Source organism: Rhopalosiphum maidis, chromosome 3 (assembly GCF_003676215.2).
Source record: "Rhopalosiphum maidis isolate BTI-1 chromosome 3, ASM367621v3, whole genome shotgun sequence".
Classification (NCBI taxonomy): Eukaryota; Metazoa; Arthropoda; class Insecta; order Hemiptera; family Aphididae; genus Rhopalosiphum; species Rhopalosiphum maidis.
This window is the reverse complement of record NC_040879.1, coordinates 70,274,069-70,298,762: the sequence shown is the minus strand read 5'-3', so window position 1 is coordinate 70,298,762 and position 24,694 is coordinate 70,274,069. Positions and strand designations below refer to the sequence as shown.

Genomic DNA, 24,694 nt, shown 5'->3' with positions numbered 1-24,694 from the left:
CGAAATTAAAACGTATTACCCATGATAAGAAACAATAATATTGATAAACCATATAAGATAGTACAAATCTACTGGATTGTTTTGTTTGATTATAACGTAAAAATAGTGTATTTAATGAATGCACTTGTACAATATCCTATAATTGATCATATTCAAATTGAAATAAATAAGAATTTGTATTATTTGTCAATAGTATGTTTTATAGTGTGTCCAAAGCATGAGGTTAAATGAAACGGGTGACGATTTTAATAATGGTATAATACAATCATTATTTCATCATTTGGACAACTTTTTAAACATTAACTTAATATTAGAGTGTTTTATATACAACTTAAAATATGAATTTGTGAATTCCGTCTTGTTTATCGTATACACAAGTAGTAAAAATAAAGATAATTTTATAGCTAAAGGAATCTTTAACAGTAATAATAACAAACTAAAGGTGTTTACAAAATTTTTATTCACATTTTTAACAAATCTCAATTGTTACACTACTATTAATTTAGTACTAATTACATTCAATAACCAATACACATACATTGCATTATTATTTTCAACATCTTCAAGTCCATTTGCAACATAGGATGTTGATACTTCCCACGTGTGAGAAATGTGAATCCATGTCTCAGCATGCCTTGTGTGATCTGCCGTAGTGCCATCTAAAAATATGTAGTCAATTAAATTTGTATAATGGTTGGAGAATAACTTGAGAATTCAGTGTTTTATAAGCATTTAAATTATGAATTTGTAATATGAGTAAAAAGTATCAAATACAACTGAGTTGTATAGTGTTTATAGTGTAACAGGTTATTTGAAATTTATGAAAGTTAATAATGGGAAATTAGAATCATTTACTTAATGTAATGGTCAGGGTTTCATGACACTAAAACTGTTGTTACATTACTATTCATTTCCTATCAATTACATTCAATAACCATTACACGTACATTGCATATAACATGTATTATTCTCAGCATCTTCTAGTCCATTTGCAACATAGGATGTTGATACTTTCCCACGTGTTTGATAAGTGAATCCATGCGTCAGAATTCCTTAAGTGAACTGCCGTACTGCCATCTAAAAATATGTAGTCAATTAAATTTGTATAATGGTTGGAGAATAACTTGAGAATTCAGTGTTTTATAAGCATTTAAATTATGAATTTGTAATATGAGTAAAAAGTATCAAATACAACTGAGTTGTATAGTGTTTATAGTGTAACAGGTTATTTGAAAATTATGAAAGTTAATAATGGGAGATTAGAATCATTTACTTAATGTAATGGTCAGGGTTTCATGACACTAAACTGTTGTTATATTACTATTCATTTCCTATCAATTACATTCAATAACCATTACACGTACATTGCATATAACACGTATTATTCTCAGCATCTTCTAGTCCATTTGCAACATAGGATGTTGATACTTTCCCACGTGTGAGATAAGTGAATCCATGCGTCTCCATTCCTTGAGTAAACTGCTGTATTGTCATCTGAAAAAATGTAGTCTTTTAAATATGTTTTATAAATGAATTATAAAATGACACTACAACACACTATAAGAAGTACTAAAATTTATATATGACAACTAGTACGCGGCCAACACTGATTAATTCAGATATGGAAAAAAAACTAACGGACAAACTTCATTCTTATTACAAAAATTTGAAAACAATTTACAGCTGAAGATCATATACCCATAATATAAATGTAAAACTGCAAAAATATACGAAATTAAAATGTATTACCCATGATAAGAAACAATAATATTGATAAACCATATAAGATAGTACAAATCTACTGGATTGTTTTGTTTGATTATAACGTAAAAATAGTGTATTTAATGAATGCACTTGTACAATATCCTATAATTGATCATATTCAAATTGAAATAAATAAGAATTTGTATTATTTGTCAATAGTATGTTTTATAGTGTGTCCAAAGCATGAGGTTAAATGAAACGGGTGACGATTTTAATAATGGTATAATACAATCATTTATTTCATCATTTGGACAACTTTTTTAAACATTAACTTAATATTAGAGTGTTTTATATACAACTTAAAATATGAATTTGTGAATTCCGTCTTGTTTATCGTATACACAAGTAGTAAAAATAAAGATAATTTTATAGCTAAAGGAATCTTTAACAGTAATAATAACAAACTAAAGGTGTTTACAAAATTTTTATTCACATTTTTAACAAATCTCAATTTTTACACTACTATTAATTTAGTACTAATTACATTCAATAACCAATACACATACATTGCATTATTATTTTCAACATCTTCAAGTCCATTATTAACATAGGATGTTGATACTTTCCCACGTGTGAGAAATGTGAATCCATGTCTCAGCATGCCTTGTGTGATCTGCCGTAGTGCCATCTAAAAATATGTAGTCAATTAAATTTGTATAATGGTTGGAGAATAACTTGAGAATTCAGTGTTTTATAAGCATTTAAATTATGAATTTGTAATATGAGTAAAAAGTATCAAATACAACTGAGTTGTATAGTGTTTATAGTGTAACAGGTTATTTGAAATTTATGAAAGTTAATAATGGGAAATTAGAATCATTTACTTAATGTAATGGTCAGGGTTTCATGACACTAAACTGTTGTTACATTACTATTCATTTCCTATCAATTACATTCAATAACCATTACACGTACATTGCATATAACACGTAGTATTCTCAGCATCTTCTAGTCCATTTGCAACATAGGATGTTGATACTTTCCCACGTGTGAGATAAGTGAATCCATGCGTCTCCATTCCTTGAGTAAACTGCTGTATTGTCATCTGAAAAATGTAGTCTTTTAAATATGTTTTATAAATGAATTATAAAATGACACTACAACACACTATAAGAAGTACTAAAATTTATATATGACAACTAGTACGCGGCCAACACTGATTAATTCAGATATGGAAAAAAACTAACGGACAAACTTCATTCTTATTACAAAAAATTTGAAAACAATTTACAGCTGAAGATCATATACCCATAATATAAATGTAAAACTGCAAAAATATACGAAATTAAAATGTATTACCCATGATAAGAAACAATAATATTGATAAACCATATAAGATAGTACAAATCTACTGGATTGTTTGTTTGATTATAACGTAAAAATAGTGTATTTAATGAATGCACTTGTACAATATCCTATAATTGATCATATTCAAATTGAAATAAATAAGAATTTGTATTATTTGTCAATAGTATGTTTTATAGTGTGTCCAAAGCATGAGGTTAAATGAAACGGGTGACGATTTTAATAATGGTATAATACAATCATTTATTTCATCATTTGGACAACTTTTTTAAACATTAACTTAATATTAGAGTGTTTTATATACAACTTAAAATATGAATTTGTGAATTCCGTCTTGTTTATCGTATACACAAGTAGTAAAAATAAAGATAATTTATAGCTAAAGGAATCTTTAACAGTAATAATAACAAACTAAAGGTGTTTACAAAATTTTTATTCACATTTTTAACAAATCTCAATTTTACACTACTATTAATTTAGTACTAATTACATTCAATAACCAATACACATACATTGCATTATTATTTTCAACATCTTCAAGTCCATTTGCAACATAGGATGTTGATACTTTCCCACGTGTGAGAAATGTGAATCCATGTCTCAGCATGCCTTGTGTGATCTGCCGTAGTGCCATCTAAAAATATGTAGTCAATTAAATTTGTATAATGGTTGGAGAATAACTTGAGAATTCAGTGTTTTATAAGCATTTAAATTATGAATTTGTAATATGAGTAAAAAGTATCAAATACAACTGAGTTGTATAGTGTTTATAGTGTAACAGGTTATTTGAAATTTATGAAAGTTAATAATGGGAAATTAGAATCATTTACTTAATGTAATGGTCAGGGTTTCATGACACTAAACTGTTGTTACATTACTATTCATTTCCTATCAATTACATTCAATAACCATTACACGTACATTGCATATAACACGTATTATTCTCAGCATCTTCTAGTCCATTTGCAACATAGGATGTTGATACTTTCCCACGTGTGAGATAAGTGAATCCATGCGTCAGAATTCCTTAAGTGAAACTGCCGTACTGCCATCTAAAAATATGTAGTCAATTAAATTTGTATAATAGTTGGAGAATAACTTGAGAATTCAGTGTTTTATAAGCATTTAAATTATGAATTTGTTATATGAGTAAAAAGTATCAAATACAACTGAGTTGTATAGTGTTTATAGTGTAACAGGTTATTTGAAAATTATGAAAGTCAATAATGGAAAATTAGAATCATTTACTTTATGTAATGGTCAGGGTTTCATGACACCATCTTTTTGATGCACTTCTATCAATTGAATTTTAATTACTTTGAGTAACTATTATACGTAGACTGCATTAAACCTGCAATATTCTCGACCTCCTCCAGTCCATTAATGTAGGATGTTGATACTTTCCCACGTGTGAGATAAGTGAATCCATGCGTCTCCATCCTTGAGTAAACTGCTGTATTGTCATCTGAAAAAATGTAGTCTTTTAAATATGTTTTATAAATGAATTATAAAATGACACTACAACACACTATAAGAAGTACTAAAATTTATATATGACAACTAGTACGCGGCCAACACTGATTAATTCAGATATGGAAAAAAACTAACGGACAAACTTCATTCTTATTACAAAAAATTTGAAAACAATTTACAGCTGAAGATCATATACCCATAATATAAATGTAAACACTGCAAAAATATACGAAATTAAAATGTATTACCCATGATAAGAAACAATAATATTGATAAACCATATAAGATAGTACAAATCTACTGGATTGTTTTGTTTGATTATAACGTAAAAATAGTGTATTTAATGAATGCACTTGTACAATATCCTATAATTGATCATATTCAAATTGAAATAAATAAGAATTTGTATTATTTGTCAATAGTATGTTTTATAGTGTGTCCAAAGCATGAGGTTAAATGAAACGGGTGACGATTTTAATAATGGTATAATACAATCATTTATTCATCATTTGGACAACTTTTTTAAACATTAACTTAATATTAGAGTGTTTTATATACAACTTAAAATATGAATTTGTGAATTCCGTCTTGTTTATCGTATACACAAGTAGTAAAAATAAAGATAATTTTATAGCTAAAGGAATCTTTAACAGTAATAATAACAAACTAAAGGTGTTTACAAAATTTGTTATTCACATTTTTAACAAATCTCAATTTTACACTACTATTAATTTAGTACTAATTACATTCAATAACCAATACACATACATTGCATTATTATTTTCAACATCTTCAAGTCCATTTGCAACATAGGATGTTGATACTTTCCCACGTGTGAGAAATGGGAATCCATGTCTCAGCATGCCTTGTGTGTGATCTGCCGTAGAGCCATCTAAAAATATGTAGTCAATTAAATTTGTATAATGGTTGGAGAATAACTTGAGAATTCAGTGTTTTATAAGCATTTAAATTATGAATTTGTAATATGAGTAAAAAGTATCAAATACAACTGAGTTGTATAGTGTTTATAGTGTAACAGGTTATTTGAAATTTATGAAAGTTAATAATGGGAAATTAGAATATTTACTTAATGTAATGGTCAGGGTTCATGACACTAAACTGTTGTTACATTACTATTCATTTCCTATCAATTACATTCAATAACCATTACACGTACATTGCATATAACACGTAGTATTCTCAGCATCTTCTAGTCCATTTGCAACATAGGATGTTGATACTTTCCCACGTGTGAGATAAGTGAATCCATGCGTCTCCATTCCTTGAGTAAACTGCTGTATTGTCATCTGAAAAATGTAGTCTTTTAAATATGTTTTATAAATGAATTATAAAATGACACTACAACACACTATAAGAAGTACTAAAATTTATATATGACAACTAGTACGCGGCCAACACTGATTAATTCAGATATGGAAAAAAACTAACGGACAAACTTCATTCTTATTACAAAAAATTTGAAAACAATTTACAGCTGAAGATCATATACCCATAATATAAATGTAAAACTGCAAAAATATACGAAATTAAAATGTATTACCCATGATAAGAAACAATAATATTGATAAACCATATAAGATAGTACAAATCTACTGGATTGTTTGTTTGATTATAACGTAAACAATAGTGTATTTAATGAATGCACTTGTACAATATCCTATAATTGATCATATTCAAATTGAAATAAATAAGAATTTGTATTATTTGTCAATAGTATGTTTTATAGTGTGTCCAAAGCATGAGGTTAAATGAAACGGGTGACGATTTTAATAATGGTATAATACAATCATTTATTTCATCATTTGGACAACTTTTTTAAACATTAACTTAATATTAGAGTGTTTTATATACAACGTAAAATATGAATTTGTGAATTCCGTCTTGTTTATCGTATACACAAGTAGTAAAAATAAAGATAATTTTATAGCTAAAGGAATCTTTAACAGTAATAATAACAAACTAAGGGTGTTTTACAAAATTTTATTCACATTTTTAACAAATCTCAATTTTTACACTACTATTAATTTAGTACTAATTACATTCAATAACCAATACACATACATTGCATTATTATTTTCAACATCTTCAAGTCCATTATGCAACATAGGATGTTGATACTTTCCCACGTGTGAGAAATGTGAATCCATGTCTCAACATGCCTTGTGTGATCTGCCGTAGTGCCATCTAAAAATATGTAGTCAATTAAATTTGTATAATGGTTGGAGAATAACTTGAGAATTCAGTGTTTATAAGCATTTAAATATGAATTTGTAATATGAGTAAAAAGTATCAATACAACTGAGTTGTATAGTGTTTATAGTGTAACAGGTTATTTGAAATTTATGAAAGTTAATAATGGGAAATTAGAATCATTTACTTAATGTAATGGTCAGGGTTTCATGACACTAAACTGTTGTTACATTACTATTCATTTCCTATCAATTACATTCAATAACCATTACACGTACATTGCATATAACACAGTATTATTCTCAGCATCTTCTAGTCCATTTGCAACATAGGATGTTGATACTTTCCCACGTGTGAGATAAGTGAATCCATGCGTCAGAATTCCTTAAGTGAACTGCCCGTACTGCCATCTAAAAATATGTAGTCAATTAAATTTGTATAATGGTTGGAGAATAACTTGAGAATTCAGTGTTTTATAAGCATTTAAATTATGAATTTGTTATATGAGTAAAAAGTATCAAATACAACTGAGTTGTATAGTGTTTATAGTGTAACAGGTTATTTGAAAATTATGAAAGTCATAATGGGAAATTAGAATCATTTACTTATGTAATGGTCAGGGTTTTAATGACACTAAACTGTTGGGTATATTTACTATTCATTTCATATTCAATTACATTCAATAACATTACACGTACATGCATATAACACGTATATTCTCAGCATCTTCTAGTCCATTTTGCAACCATAGGATGTTGATACTTTCCCACGTGTGAGATAAGTGAATCCATGCGTCTCCATTCCTTGAGTAAACTGCTGTATTGTCATCTAAAAAATGTAGTCTTTTAAATATGTTTTCTAAATGAATTATAAAATGACACTACAACACACCATAAGAAGTACTAAAATTTATATATGACAACTAGTACGCGGCCAACACTGATTAATTCAGATATGGAAAAAAACTAACGGACAAACTTCATTCTTATTACAAAAAAATTTGAAACAATTTACAGCTGAAGATCATATACCCATAATATAAATGTAAACTGCAAAAATATACGAAATTAAAACGTATTACCCATGATAAGAAACAATAATATTGATAAACCATATAAGATAGTACAAATCTACTGGATTGTTTTGTTTGATTATAACGTAAAAATAGTGTATTTAATGAATGCACTTGTACAATATCCTATAATTGATCATATTCAAATTGAAATAAATAAGAATTTGTATTATTTGTCAATAGTATGTTTTATAGTGTGTCCAAAGCATGAGGTTAAATGAAACGGGTGACGATTTTAATAATGGTATAATACAATCATTTATTTCATCATTTGGACAACTTTTTTAAACATTAACTTAATATTAGAGTGTTTTATATACAACTTAAAATATGAATTTGTGAATTCCGTCTTGTTTATCGTATACACAAGTAGTAAAAATAAAGATAATTTTATAGCTAAAGGAATCTTTAACAGTAATAATAACAAACTAAAGGTGTTTACAAAATTTTTATTCACATTTTTAACAAATCTCAATTTTTACACTACTATTAATTTAGTACTAATTACATTCAATAACCAATACACATACATTGCATTATTATTTTCAACATCTTCAAGTCCATTATTAACATAGGATGTTGATACTTTCCCACGTGTGAGAAATGTGAATCCATGTCTCAGCATGCCTTGTGTGATCTGCCGTAGTGCCATCTAAAAATATGTAGTCAATTAAATTTGTATAATGGTTGGAGAATAACTTGAGAATTCAGTGTTTTATAAGCATTTAAATTATGAATTTGTAATATGAGTAAAAAGTATCAAATACAACTGAGTTGTATAGTGTTTATAGTGTAACAGGTTATTTGAAATTTATGAAAGTTAATAATGGGAAATTAGAATCATTTACTTAATGTAATGGTCAGGGTTTCATGACACTAAACTGTTGTTACATTACTATTCATTTCCTATCAATTACATTCAATAACCATTACACGTACATTGCATATAACACGTATTATTCTCAGCATCTTCTAGTCCATTTGCAACATAGGATGTTGATACTTTCCCACGTGTGAGATAAGTGAATCCATGCGTCAGAATTCCTTAAGTGAACTGCCGTACTGCCATCTAAAAATATGTAGTCAATTAAATTTGTATAATGGTTGGAGAATAACTTGAGAATTCAGTGTTTTATAAGCATTTAAATTATGAATTTGTATATGAGTAAAAAGTATCAAATACAACTGAGTTGTATAGTGTTTATAGTGTAACAGGTTATTTGAAATTTATGAAAGTTAATAATGGGAAATTAGAATCATTTACTTAATGTAATGGTCAGGGTTTCATGACACTAAACTGTTGTTACATTACTATTCATTTCCTATCAATTACATTCAATAACCATTACACGTACATTGCATATAACACGTATTATTCTCAGCATCTTCTAGTCCATTTGCAACGTAGGATGTTGATACTATCCCACGTGTGAGAAATGTGAATTCATGTATCAGCGTGACTTGAGTGATCTGCCGTACTGCCTTCTAAAAATATGTAGTCAATTAAATTCGTATAATGGTTGGAGAATAACTTGAGAATTCAGTGTTTTATAAGCATTTAATTATGAATTTGTTATATGAGTCAAAAGTATCAAATACAACTGAGTTGTATAATGTTTATAAAGTAACAGGTTATTGGAAAATTATGAAAGTCAATAATGGAAAATTAGAATCATTTACTTTATGTAATGGTCAGGGTTTCATGACACCATCTTTTTGATGCACTTCTATCAATTGAATTTTAATTACTTTGAGTAACTATTATACGTAGACTGCATTAAACCTGCAATATTCTCGACCTCCTCCAGTCCATTAATGTAGGATGTTGATACTTTCCCACGTGTGAGATAAGTGAATCCATGCGTCTCCATTCCTTGAGTAAACTGCTGTATTGTCATCTGAAAAAATGTAGTCTTTTAAATATGTTTTATAAATGAATTATAAAATGACACTACAACACACCATAAGAAGTACTAAAATTTATATATGACAACTAGTACGCGGCCAACACTGATTAATTCAGATATGGAAAAAACTAACGGACAAACTTCATTCTTATTACAAAAAATTTGAAAACAATTTACAGCTGAAGATCATATACCCATAATATAAATGTAAAACTGCAAAAATATACGAAATTAAAACGTATTACCCATGATAAGAAACAATAATATTGATAAACCATATAAGATAGTACAAATCTACTGGATTGTTTTGTTTGATTATAACGTAAAAATAGTGTATTTAATGAATGCACTTGTACAATATCCTATAATTGATCATATTCAAATTGAAATAAATAAGAATTTGTATTATTTGTCAATAGTATGTTTTATAGTGTGTCCAAAGCATGAGGTTAAATGAAACGGGTGACGATTTTAATAATGGTATAATACAATCATTTATTTCATCATTTGGACAACTTTTTTAAACATTAACTTAATATTAGAGTGTTTTATAACAACTTAAAATATGAATTTGTGAATTCCGTCTTGTTTATCGTATACACAAGTAGTAAAAATAAAGATAATTTTATAGCTAAAGGAATCTTTAACAGTAATAATAACAAACTAAAGGTGTTTACAAAATTTTTATTCACATTTTTAACAAATCTCAATTTTTACACTACTATTAATTTAGTACTAATTACATTCAATAACCAATACACATACATTGCATTATTATTTTCAACATCTTCAAGTCCATTTAACATAGGATGTTGATACTTTCCCACGTGTGAGAAATGTGAATCCATGTCTCAGCATGCCTTGTGTGATCTGCCGTAGTGCCATCTAAAAATATGTAGTCAATTAAATTTGTATAATGGTTGGAGAATAACTTGAGAATTCAGTGTTTTATAAGCATTTAAATTATGAATTTGTAATATGAGTAAAAAGTATCAAATACAACTGAGTTGTATAGTGTTTATAGTGTAACAGGTTATTTGAAATTTATGAAAGTTAATAATGGGAAATTAGAATCATTTACTTAATGTAATGGTCAGGGTTTCATGACACTAAACTGTTGTTACATTACTATTCATTTCCTATCAATTACATTCAATAACCATTACACGTACATTGCATATAACACGTATTATTCTCAGCATCTTCTAGTCCATTTGCAACATAGGATGTTGATACTTTCCCACGTGTGAGATAAGTGAATCCATGCGTCTCCATTCCTTGAGTAAACTGCTGTATTGTCATCTGAAAAAATGTAGTCTTTTAAATATGTTTTATAAATGAATTATAAAATGACACTACAACACACCATAAGAAGTACTAAAATTTATATATGACAACTAGTACGCGGCCAACACTGATTAATTCAGATATGGAAAAAAACTAACGGACAAACTTCATTCTTATTACAAAAATTTGAAAACAATTTACAGCTGAAGATCATATACCCATAATATAAATGTAAAACTGCAAAAATATACGAAATTAAAACGTATTACCCATGATAAGAAACAATAATATTGATAAACCATATAAGATAGTACAAATCTACTGGATTGTTTTGTTTGATTATAACGTAAAAATAGTGTATTTAATGAATGCACTTGTACAATATCCTATAATTGATCATATTCAAATTGAAATAAATAAGAATTTGTATTATTTGTCAATAGTATGTTTTATAGTGTGTCCAAAGCATGAGGTTAAATGAAACGGGTGACGATTTTAATAATGGTATAATACAATCATTTATTTCATCATTTGGACAACTTTTTTAAACATTAACTTAATATTAGAGTGTTTTATATACAACTTAAAATATGAATTTGTGAATTCCGTCTTGTTTATCGTATACACAAGTAGTAAAAATAAAGATAATTTTATAGCTAAAGGAATCTTTAACAGTAATAATAACAAACTAAAGGTGTTTACAAAATTTTTATTCACATTTTTAACAAATCTCAATTTTTACACTACTATTAATTTAGTACTAATTACATTCAATAACCAATACACATACATTGCATTATTATTTTCAACATCTTCAAGTCCATTATTAACATAGGATGTTGATACTTTCCCACGTGTGAGAAATGTGAATCCATGTCTCAGCATGCCTTGTGTGATCTGCCGTAGTGCCATCTAAAAATATGTAGTCAATTAAATTTGTATAATGGTTGGAGAATAACTTGAGAATTCAGTGTTTTATAAGCATTTAAATTATGAATTTGTAATATGAGTAAAAAGTATCAAATACAACTGAGTTGTATAGTGTTTATAGTGTAACAGGTTATTTGAAATTTATGAAAGTTAATAATGGGAAATTAGAATCATTTACTTAATGTAATGGTCAGGGTTTCATGACACTAAACTGTTGTTACATTACTATTCATTTCCTATCAATTACATTCAATAACCATTACACGTACATTGCATATAACACGTATTATTCTCAGCATCTTCTAGTCCATTTGCAACATAGGATGTTGATACTTTCCCACGTGTGAGATAAGTGAATCCATGCGTCAGAATTCCTTAAGTGAACTGCCGTACTGCCATCTAAAAATATGTAGTCAATTAAATTTGTATAATGGTTGGAGAATAACTTGAGAATTCAGTGTTTTATAAGCATTTAAATTATGAATTTGTTATATGAGTAAAAAGTATCAAATACAACTGAGTTGTATAGTGTTTATAGTGTAACAGGTTATTTGAAAATTATGAAAGTCAATAATGGAAAATTAGAATCATTTACTTTATGTAATGGTCAGGGTTTCATGACACCATCTTTTGTGATTACTATTCATTGAATTTTAATTACTTTGAGTAACTATTATACGTAGACTGCATTAAACCTAATATTCTCGACCTCCTCCAGTCCATTAATGTAGGATGTTGATACTTTCCCACGTGTGAGATAAGTGAATCCATGCGTCTCCATTCCTTGAGTAAACTGCTGTATTGTCATCTGAAAAAATGTAGTCTTTTAAATATGTTTTATAAATGAATTATAAAATGACACTACAACACACCATAAGAAGTACTAAAATTTATATATGACAACTAGTACGCGGCCAACACTGATTAATTCAGATATGGAAAAAAACTAACGGACAAACTTCATTCTTATTACAAAAATTTGAAAACAATTTACAGCTGAAGATCATATACCCATAATATAAATGTAAAACTGCAAAAATATACGAAATTAAAACGTATTACCCATGATAAGAAACAATAATATTGATAAACCATATAAGATAGTACAAATCTACTGGATTGTTTTGTTTGATTATAACGTAAAAATAGTGTATTTAATGAATGCACTTGTACAATATCCTATAATTGATCATATTCAAATTGAAATAAATAAGAATTTGTATTATTTGTCAATAGTATGTTTTATAGTGTGTCCAAAGCATGAGGTTAAATGAAACGGGTGACGATTTTAATAATGGTATAATACAATCATTTATTTCATCATTTGGACAACTTTTTTAAACATTAACTTAATATTAGAGTGTTTTATATACAACTTAAAATATGAATTTGTGAATTCCGTCTTGTTTATCGTATACACAAGTAGTAAAAATAAAGATAATTTTATAGCTAAAGGAATCTTTAACAGTAATAATAACAAACTAAAGGTGTTTACAAAATTTTTATTCACATTTTTAACAAATCTCAATTTTTACACTACTATTAATTTAGTACTAATTACATTCAATAACCAATACACATACATTGCATTATTATTTTCAACATCTTCAAGTCCATTATTAACATAGGATGTTGATACTTTCCCACGTGTGAGAAATGTGAATCCATGTCTCAGCATGCCTTGTGTGATCTGCCGTAGTGCCATCTAAAAATATGTAGTCAATTAAATTTGTATAATGGTTGGAGAATAACTTGAGAATTCAGTGTTTTATAAGCATTTAAATTATGAATTTGTAATATGAGTAAAAAGTATCAAATACAACTGAGTTGTATAGTGTTTATAGTGTAACAGGTTATTTGAAATTTATGAAAGTTAATAATGGGAAATTAGAATCATTTACTTAATGTAATGGTCAGGGTTTCATGACACTAAACTGTTGTTACATTACTATTCATTTCCTATCAATTACATTCAATAACCATTACACGTACATTGCATATAACACGTATTATTCTCAGCATCTTCTAGTCCATTTGCAACATAGGATGTTGATACTTTCCCACGTGTGAGATAAGTGAATCCATGCGTCAGAATTCCTTAAGTGAACTGCCGTACTGCCATCTAAAAATATGTAGTCAATTAAATTTGTATAATGGTTGGAGAATAACTTGAGAATTCAGTGTTTTATAAGCATTTAAATTATGAATTTGTAATATGAGTAAAAGTATCAAATACAACTGAGTTGTATAGTGTTTATAGTGTAACAGGTTATTTGAAATTTATGAAAGTTAATAATGGGAAATTAGAATCATTTACTTAATGTAATGGTCAGGGTTTCATGACACTAAACTGTTGTTACATTACTATTCATTTCCTATCAATTACATTCAATAACCATTACACGTACATTGCATATAACACGTATTATTCTCAGCATCTTCTAGTCCATTTGCAACGTAGGCTGTTGATACTATCCCACGCGTGAGAAATGTGAATTCATGTATCAGCGTGACTTGAGTGATCTGCCGTACTGCCTTCTAAAAATATGTAGTCAATTAAATTCGTATAATGGTTGGAGAATAACTTGAGAATTCAGTGTTTTATAAGCATTTAAATTATGAATTTGTTATATGAGTCAAAAGTATCAAATACAACTGAGTTGTATAATGTTTATAAAGTAACAGGTTATTTGAAAATTATGAAAGTCAATAATGGAAATTAGAATCATTTACTTATGTAATGGTCAGGGTTTCATGACACCATCTTTTTGATGCACTTCTATCAATTGAATTTTAATTACTTTGAGTAACTATTATACGTAGACTGCATTAAACCTGCAATATTCTCGACCTCCTCCAGTCCATTAATGTAGGATGTTGATACTTTCCCACGTGTGAGATAAGTGAATCCATGCGTCTCCATTCCTTGAGTAAACTGCTGTATTGTCATCTGAAAAAATGTAGTCTTTTAAATATGTTTTATAAATGAATTATAAAATGACACTACAACACACACCATAAGAAGTACTAAAATTTATATATGACAACTAGTACGCGGCCAACACTGATTAATTCAGATATGGAAAAAAACTAACGGACAAACTTCATTCTTATTACAAAAAATTTGAAAACAATTTACAGCTGAAGATCATATACCCATAATATAAATGTAAAACTGCAAAAATATACGAATTAAAACGTATTACCCATGATAAGAAACAATAATATTGATAAACCATATAAGATAGTACAAATCTACTGGATTGTTTTGTTTGATTATAACGTAAAAATAGTGTATTTAATGAATGCACTTGTACAATATCCTATAATTGATCATATTCAAATTGAAATAAATAAGAATTTGTATTATTTGTCAATAGTATGTTTTATAGTGTGTCCAAGCATGAGGTTAAATGAAACGGGTGACGATTTTAATAATGGTATAATACAATCATTTTATTTCATCATTTGGACAACTTTTTTAAACATTAACTTAATATTAGAGTGTTTTATATAACAACTTAAAATATGAATTTGTGAATTCCGTCTTGTTTATCGTATACACAAGTAGTAAAAATAAAGATAATTTTATAGCTAAAGGAATCTTTAACAGTAATAATAACAAACTAAAGGTGTTTACAAAATTTTTATTCACATTTTTAACAAATCTCAATTTTACACTACTATTAATTTAGTACTAATTACATTCAATAACCATACACATACATTGCATTATTATTTTCAACATCTTCAAGTCCATTATTAACATAGGATGTTGATACTTTCCCACGTGTGAGAAATGTGAATCCATGTCTCAGCATGCCTTGTGTGATCTGCCGTAGTGCCATCTAAAAATATGTAGTCAATTAAATTTGTATAATGGTTGGAGAATAACTTGAGAATTCAGTGTTTTATAAGCATTTAAATTATGAATTTGTAATATGAGTAAAAAGTATCAAATACAACTGAGTTGTATAGTGTTTATAGTGTAACAGGTTATTTGAAATTTATGAAAGTTAATAATGGGAAATTAGAATCATTTACTTAATGTAATGGTCAGGGTTTCATGACACTAAACTGTTGTTACATTACTATTCATTTCCTATCAATTACATTCAATAACCATTACACGTACATTGCATATAACACGTATTATTCTCAGCATCTTCTAGTCCATTTGCAACATAGGATGTTGATACTTTCCCACGTGTGAGATAAGTGAATCCATGCGTCAGAATTCCTTAAGTGAACTGCCGTACTGCCATCTAAAATATGTAGTCAATTAAATTGTATAATGGTTGGAGAATAACTTGAGAATTCAGTGTTTTATAAGCATTTAAATTATGAATTTGTAATATGAGTAAAAGTATCAAATACAACTGAGTTGTATAATGTTTATAGTGTAACAGGTTATTTGAAATTATGAAGTTAATAATGGGAGATTAGAATCATTTACTTAATGTAATGGTCAGGGTTTCATGACACTAAAACTTTTGTACATTACTATTTCATTTCCTATCAATACATTCAATAACCATTACACGTACATTGCATATAACACGAATTATTCTCAGCATCTTCTAGTCCATTTGCAACGTAGGCTGTTGATACTATCCCACGCGTGAGAAATGTGATTCATGTATCAGCGCGTGACTGAGTGAGCTGCCGTAATACCTTCTAAAAAATAGTAGTAAATTAAATTGTATAATGGTTGGAGAATAACTTGAGAATTCAGTGTTTATAAGCATTTAAATTATGAATTGTAATATGAGTAAAAAGTATCAAATACAACTGAGGTTGTATTAATGTTTTATAAAGTAAAAGGTTATTGAAAATTATGAAAGTAATAATGGGAGATTAGAATCATTTACTTATGTAATGGTCAGGGTTTCATGACACCATCTTGTTGATGCACTTCTATCAATTGAATTTTAATTACTTGAGTAACTATTATACGTAGACTGCATTAAACCTGCAATATTCTCGACCTCCTCCAGTCCATTAATGTAGGATGTTGATACTTTCCCACGTGTGAGAATAAGTGAATCCATGCGTCTCAATTCCTTGAGTAAACTGCTCGTATTGTCATCTGAAAAAATGTAGTCTGTTAATATGTTTTATACAATGAATTTATAACAATGACACTACAACACACCATAAGAAGTACTAAAATTTATATATGACAACGAGTACGCGGCCAACACTGATTAATTCAGATGTGGAAAAAAACTAACGGACAAACTTCATTCTTATTACAAAAAAATTTGAAAACAATTTACAGCTGAAGATCATATACCCATAATATAAATGTAAAACTGCAAAAAATATACGAAATTAAAACGTATTACCCATGATAAGAAAACAATAATATTGATAACCATATAGATAGTACAAATCTACTGATTGTTTTGTTTGATTATAACGTAAAAATAGTGTATTTAATGAATGCACTTGTACAAGATCCTATAATTGATCATATTCAAATTGAAATAAATAAGAATTGTATTATTTGTCAATATTATGTTTTATAGGGTGCCCAAAGCATGAGGTTAAATGAAACGGGTGACGATTTTAATAATGGTATAATACAATCATTTATTTCATCATTTGGACAACTTTTTTTAAACATTAACTTAATATTAGAGTGTTTTATATACAACTTCAAATATGAATTTGTGAATTCCGTCTTGTTTATCGTATACACAAGTAGTAAAAATAAAGATAATTTTATAGCTAAAGGAATCTTTAACAGTAATAATAAACAAACTAAAGGGTTTACAAAATTTTTATTCACATTTTTAACAAATCTCAATTTTACCATACTATTAATTTAGTACTAATTACATTCAATAACCAATACACATACATGCATTATTATTTTCAACATCTTCAAGTCCATATTAACATAGGATGTTGATACTTTCCCACGTGTGAGAAATGTGAATCCATGTCTCAGCATGCCTCGTGTGATCTGCACGTAGTGCCATCTTAAAATATGTAGTCAATTAAATTTGTATAATGGTTGGAGAATAACTTGAGAATTCAGTGTTTTATAAGCATTTAAATTATGAATTTGTAATATGAGTAAAAAGTATCAAATACAACTGAGTTGTATAGTGTTTATAGTGTAACAGGTTATTTGAAATTTATTGAAAGTTAATAATGGGAAATTAGAATCATTTACTTCATGTAATGGTCAGGGTTTCATGACACTAAACTTTTGTTACATTACTATTCATTTCCTACAATTACATTCAATAACCATTACACGTACATTGCATATAACACGTATTATTCTCAGCATCTTCTAGTCATTGCAACGTAGGATGTTGATACTATCCCACGCGTGAGATAAGGTGAATTCATGCTATCAGCGTGATTGAGTGATCTGCCGTACTTGCCTCTAAAAATATATAGTCAATTAAATTCGTATAATGGTTGGAGAATAACTGAGAATTCAGTGTTTTATAAGCATTTAAATTATGAATTTGTTATATGAGTCAAAGTATCAAATACCAACTGAGTTGTATAATGTTTATAAGTAACAGGTTATTTGAAAATTATGAAAGTTAATAATGGGAGATTAGAATCATTTACTTAATGTAATGGTCAGGGTTTCATGACACCATCTTTTTGATGCTACTTCTATCAATTGAATTTTAATTACTTTGAGTAACTATTATACGTAGACTGCATTAAAGCTGCAATATTCTCGACCTCCTCCAGTCCATTAATGTAGGATGTTGATTACTTTCCCACGTGTGAGATAAGTGATCCATGCGTCTTCCATTTCCTTGAGTAAACTGCTGTATTGTCATCTGAAAAAATGTAGTCTTTTAAATATGTTTTATAAAGGAATTATAAAATGACACTACAACACACCATAAGAAGTACTAAAATTTAATATATGACAACTAGTACGCGGCCAACACTGATTTATTCAGATATGGAAAAAACTAAAGTACAAACTTCATCCTTATTACAAAAATTGAAAACAATTACAGCTGAAGATCATAACCCATAATATAAATGTAAAACTGCAAAAATATACGAAATTAAAACGTATTACCCATGATAAGAAACAATAATATTGATAAACCATATAAGATAGTACAAATCTACTGGATTGTTTTGTTTGATTATAACGTAAAAATAGTGTATTTAATGAATGCACTTGTACAATATCCTATAATTGATCATATTCAAATTGAAATAAATAAGAATTTGTATTATTTGTCAATAGTATGTTTTATAGTGTGTCCAAAGCATGAGGTTAAATGAAACGGGTGACGATTTTAATAATGGTATAATACAATCATTTATTTCATCATTTGGACAACTTTTTTAAACATTAACTTAATATTAGAGTGTTTTATATACAACTTAAAATATGAATTTGTGAATTCCGTCTTGTTTATCGTATACACAAGTAGTAAAAATAAAGATAATTTTATAGCTAAAGGAATCTTTAACAGTAATAATAACAAACTAAAGGTGTTTACAAAATTTTTATTCACATTTTTAACAAATCTCAATTTTTACACTACTATTAATTTAGTACTAATTACATTCAATAACCAATACACATACATTGCATTATTATTTTCAACATCTTCAAGTCCATTATTAACATAGGATGTTGATACTTTCCCACGTGTGAGAAATGTGAATCCATGTCTCAGCATGCCTTGTGTGATCTGCCGTAGTGCCATCTAAAAATATGTAGTCAATTAAATTTGTATAATGGTTGGAGAATAACTTGAGAATTCAGTGTTTTATAAGCATTTAAATTATGAATTTGTAATATGAGTAAAAAGTATCAAATACAACTGAGTTGTATAGTGTTTATAGTGTAACAGGTTATTTGAAATTTATGAAAGTTAATAATGGGAAATTAGAATCATTTACTTAATGTAATGGTCAGGGTTTCATGACACTAAACTGTTGTTACATTACTATTCATTTCCTATCAATTACATTCAATAACCATTACACGTACATTGCATATAACACGTATTATTCTCAGCATCTTCTAGTCCATTTGCAACGTAGGATGTTGATACTTTCCCACGTGTGAGAAATGTGAATCCATGTATCAGCGTTCCTTGAGTGATCTGCCGTACTGCCTTCTAAAAATATGTAGTCAATTAAATTTGTATAATGGTTGGAGAATAACTTGAGAATTCAGTGTTTTATAAGCATTTAAATTATGAATTTGTAATATGAGTCAAAAGTATCAAATACAACTGAGTTGTATAGTGTTTATAGTGTAACAGGTTATTTGAAAATTATGAAAGTTAATAATGGGAAATTAGAATCATTTACTTAATGTAATGGTCAGGGTTTCATGACACCATCTTTTTGATGCACTTCTATCAATTGAATTTTAATTACTTTGAGTAACTATTATACGTAGACTGCATTAAACCTGCAATATTCTCGACCTCCTCCAGTCCATTAATGTAGGATGTTGATACTTTCCCACGTGTGAGATAAGTGAATCCATGCGTCTCCATTCCTTGAGTAAACTGCTGTATTGTCATCTGAAAAAATGTAGTCTTTTAAATATGTTTTATAAATGAATTATAAAATGACACTACAACACACCATAAGAAGTACTAAAATTTATATATGACAACTAGTACGCGGCCAACACTGATTAATTCAGATATGGAAAAAAACTAACGGACAAACTTCATTCTTATTACAAAAAATTTGAAAACAATTTACAGCTGAAGATCATATACCCATAATATAAATGTAAAACTGCAAAAATATACGAAATTAAAACGTATTACCCATGATAAGAAACAATAATATTGATAAACCATATAAGATAGTACAAATCTACTGGATTGTTTTGTTTGATTATAACGTAAAAATAGTGTATTTAATGAATGCACTTGTACAATATCCTATAATTGATCATATTCAAATTGAAATAAATAAGAATTTGTATTATTTGTCAATAGTATGTTTTATAGTGTGTCCAAAGCATGAGGTTAAATGAAACGGGTGACGATTTTAATAATGGTATAATACAATCATTTATTTCATCATTTGGACAACTTTTTTAAACATTAACTTAATATTAGAGTGTTTTATATACAACTTAAAATATGAATTTGTGAATTCCGTCTTGTTTATCGTATACACAAGTAGTAAAAATAAAGATAATTTTATAGCTAAAGGAATCTTTAACAGTAATAATAACAAACTAAAGGTGTTTACAAAATTTTTATTCACATTTTTAACAAATCTCAATTTTTACACTACTATTAATTTAGTACTAATTACATTCAATAACCAATACACATACATTGCATTATTATTTTCAACATCTTCAAGTCCATTATTAACATAGGATGTTGATACTTTCCCACGTGTGAGAAATGTGAATCCATGTCTCAGCATGCCTTGTGTGATCTGCCGTAGTGCCATCTAAAAATATGTAGTCAATTAAATTTGTATAATGGTTGGAGAATAACTTGAGAATTCAGTGTTTTATAAGCATTTAAATTATGAATTTGTAATATGAGTAAAAAGTATCAAATACAACTGAGTTGTATAGTGTTTATAGTGTAACAGGTTATTTGAAATTTATGAAAGTTAATAATGGAAATTAGAATCATTTACTTAATGTAATGGTCAGGGTTTCATGACACTAAACTGTTGTTACATTACTATTCATTTCCTATCCAATTACATTCAATAACCATTACACGTACATTGCATATAAACACGTATTATTCTCAGCATCTTCTAGTCCATTTGCAACATAGGATGTTGATACTTTCCCACGTGTGAGATAAGTGAATCCATGCGTCAGAATTCCTTAAGTGAACTGCCGCTTACTGCCATCTGAAAATATGTAGTCAATTAAATTTGTATAATGGTTGGAGAATAACTTGAGAATTCAGTGTTTTATAAGCATTTAAATTATGAATTTGTAATAGGAGTAAAAAGTATCAAATACAACTGAGTTGTATAATGTTTATAGTGTAACAGGTTATTTGAAAATTATGAAAGTTAATAATGGGAGATTAGAATCATTTACTTAATGCTAATGGTCAGGGGTTTCATGACACTAAACTTTTGTTACATTACTATTCATTTCCTATCAATTACATTCAATAACCATTACACGTACATTGCATATAACACGAATTATTCTCAGCATCTTCTAGTCCATTTGCAACGTAGGCTGTTGATACTATCCCACGCGTGAGAAATGTGAATTCATGTATCAGCGTGACTTGAGTGATCTGCCGTACTGCCTTCTAAAAATATGTAGTCAATTAAAATTCGTATAATGGTTGGAGAATAACTTGAGAATTCAGTGTTTTATAAGCATTTAAATTATGAATTTGTTATATGAGTCAAAAGTATCAAATACAACTGAGTTGTATAATGTTTATAAAGTAACAGGGTTATTGGAAAATTATGAAAGTCACTAATGGAAAATTACAATCATTTACTTTATGTAATGGTCAGGGTTTCATGACACCATCTTTTTGATGGCACTTCTATCAATTGAATTTTAATTACTTTGAGTAACTATTATACGTAGACTGCATTAAAGCCTGCAATATTCTCGACCGTCCTCCAGTCCATTAATGTAGGATGTTGATACTTTTCCCACGTGTGAGATAAGTGAATCCATGCGTCTCCATTCCTGAGTAAACTGCTGTATTGTCATCTGAAAAATGTAGTCTTTTAAATATGTTTTATAATGAATTATAAAATGACACTACAACACACCATAAGAAAGTACTAAAATTTATATATGACAACTAGTACGCGGCCAACACTGATTAATTCAGATATGGAAAAAAAACTAACAGACAAACTTCATTCTTATTACAAAAAATTTGAAAACAATTTACAGCTGAAGATCATATACCCATAATATAAATGTAAAAACTGCAAAAATATACGAAATTAAAACGTATTACCCATGATAAGAAACAATAATATTGATAAACCATATAAGATAGTACAAATCTACTGGATTGTTTTGTTTGATTATAACGTAAAAATAGTGTATTTAATGAATGCACTTGTACAATATCCTATAATTGATCATATTCAAATTGAAATAAATAAGAATTTGTATTATTTGTCAATAGTATGTTTTATAGTGTGTCCAAAGCATGAGGTTAAATGAAACGGGTGACGATTTTAATAAAGGTATAATACAATCCTTTATTTCATCATTTGGACAACTTTTTTAAACATTAACTAATATTAGAGTGTTTTATATACAACTTAAAACATGAATTTGTGAATTCCGTCTTGTTTATCGTATACACAAGTAGTAAAAATAAAGAGAATTTTATAGCTAAAGGAATTCTTTAACAGTAATAATAACAAACTAAAAGTGTTTACAAAATTTTTATTCACATTTTTAACAAATCTCAATTTTACACTACTATTAATTTAGTACTAATTACATTCAATAACCAATACACATACATTGCATTATTATTTTCAACATCTTCAAGTCCATAATTAACATAGGATGTTGATACTTTCCCACGTGTGAGAAATGTGAATCCATGTCTCAGCATGCCTTGTGTGATCTGCCGTAGTGCCATCTAAAAATATGTAGTCAATTAAATTTGTATAATGGTTGGAGAATAACTTGAGAATTCAGTGTTTTATAAGCATTTAAATTATGAATTTGTAATATGAGTAAAAAGTATCAAATACAACTGAGTTGTATAGTGTTTATAGTGTAACAGGTTATTTGAAATTTATGAAAGTTAATAATGGGAAATTAGAATCATTTACTTAATGTAATGGTCAGGGTTTCATGACACTAAACTGTTGTTACATTACTATTCATTTCCTATCAATTACATTCAATAACCATTACACGTACATTGCATATAACACGTATTATTCTCAGCATCTTCTAGTCCATTTGCAACATAGGATGTTGATACTTTCCCACGTGTGAGATAAGTGAATCCATGCGTCAGAATTCCTTAGTGAACTGCCGTACTGCCATCTGAAAATATGTAGTCAATTAAATTTGTATAATGGTTGGAGAATAACTTGAGAATTCAGTGTTTATAAGCATTTAAATTATGAATTTGTAATATGAGTAAAAAGTATCAAATACAACTGAGTTGTATAATGTTTATAGTGTAACAGGTTATTTGAAAATTATGAAAGTTAATAATGGGAGATTAGAATCATTTACTTAATGTAATGGTCAGGGTTTCATGACACTAAACTTTTGTTACATTACTATTCATTTCCTATCAATTACATTCAATAACCATTACACGTACATTGCATATAACACGTATTATTCTCAGCATCTTCTAGTCCATTTGCAACGTAGGCTGTTGATACTATCCCACGCGTGAGAAATGTGAATTCATGTATCAGCGTGACTTGAGTGATCTGCCGTACTGCCTTCTAAAAATATTTAGTCAATTAAATTCGTATAATGGTTGGAGAATAACTTGAGAATTCAGTGTTTTATAAGCATTTAAATTATGAATTTGTAATATGAGTAAAAAGTATCAAATACAACTGAGTTGTATAATGTTTATAGTGTAACAGGTTATTTGAAAATTATGAAAGTTAATTATGGGAGATTAGAATCATTTACTTAATGTAATGGTCAGGGTTTCATGACACCATCTTTTTGATGTACTTCTATCAATTGAATTTTAATTACTTTGAGTAACTATTATACGTAGACTGCATTAAAGCTGCAATATTCTCGACC

General features: G+C 28.1%; 1 protein-coding gene and 3 long non-coding RNA genes across 5 annotated transcripts; all 4 read right to left on the bottom strand.

Annotated features, from left to right (window-relative positions):
• Positions 1–604: 604 nt before the first annotated feature.
• LOC113559396 lies at positions 605–1,625 on the bottom strand. Its single transcript, XR_003405972.1, has 3 exons — positions 1,365–1,625; positions 948–1,077; positions 605–659 (listed from the first exon to the last, which is right to left on the bottom strand). It is a non-coding gene; the product is annotated as an uncharacterized LOC113559396 (long non-coding RNA).
• Positions 1,626–11,879: 10,254 nt separating this feature from the next.
• LOC113556392 lies at positions 11,880–15,132 on the bottom strand. 2 transcript variants are annotated; one of them, XR_003625199.1, is made up of 6 exons: positions 14,966–15,132; positions 14,751–14,899; positions 14,358–14,487; positions 13,942–14,071; positions 12,219–12,348; positions 11,880–11,931 (listed from the first exon to the last, which is right to left on the bottom strand). XR_003625199.1 is itself a non-coding variant. In XM_026961298.2 (5 exons), the coding sequence occupies exons 2-4, from the start codon at positions 14,860–14,862 to the stop codon at positions 13,965–13,967; spliced, it is 315 nt and encodes a 104-aa protein (XP_026817099.1). In that variant the 5' UTR covers positions 14,863–14,899; positions 14,966–15,132; the 3' UTR covers positions 13,603–13,654; positions 13,942–13,964. The 2 variants fall into 2 exon arrangements, 1 of the variants encoding a protein (XP_026817099.1); XM_026961298.2 differs by lacking the exons at positions 11,880–11,931; positions 12,219–12,348 and adding an exon at positions 13,603–13,654 and having other exon boundaries at positions 14,785–14,899.
• A 4,921-nt stretch (positions 15,133–20,053) lies between these two features.
• LOC113556399 lies at positions 20,054–20,726 on the bottom strand. The gene is made up of 3 exons (XR_003405523.2): positions 20,557–20,726; positions 20,344–20,492; positions 20,054–20,078 (listed from the first exon to the last, which is right to left on the bottom strand). It is a non-coding gene; the product is annotated as an uncharacterized LOC113556399 (long non-coding RNA).
• Positions 20,727–23,941: 3,215 nt separating this feature from the next.
• LOC113556400 lies at positions 23,942–24,693 on the bottom strand. Its single transcript, XR_003405524.1, has 3 exons — positions 24,644–24,693; positions 24,249–24,378; positions 23,942–23,962 (listed from the first exon to the last, which is right to left on the bottom strand). It is a non-coding gene; the product is annotated as an uncharacterized LOC113556400 (long non-coding RNA).
• Between the last annotated feature and the right edge of the window lies 1 nt (position 24,694).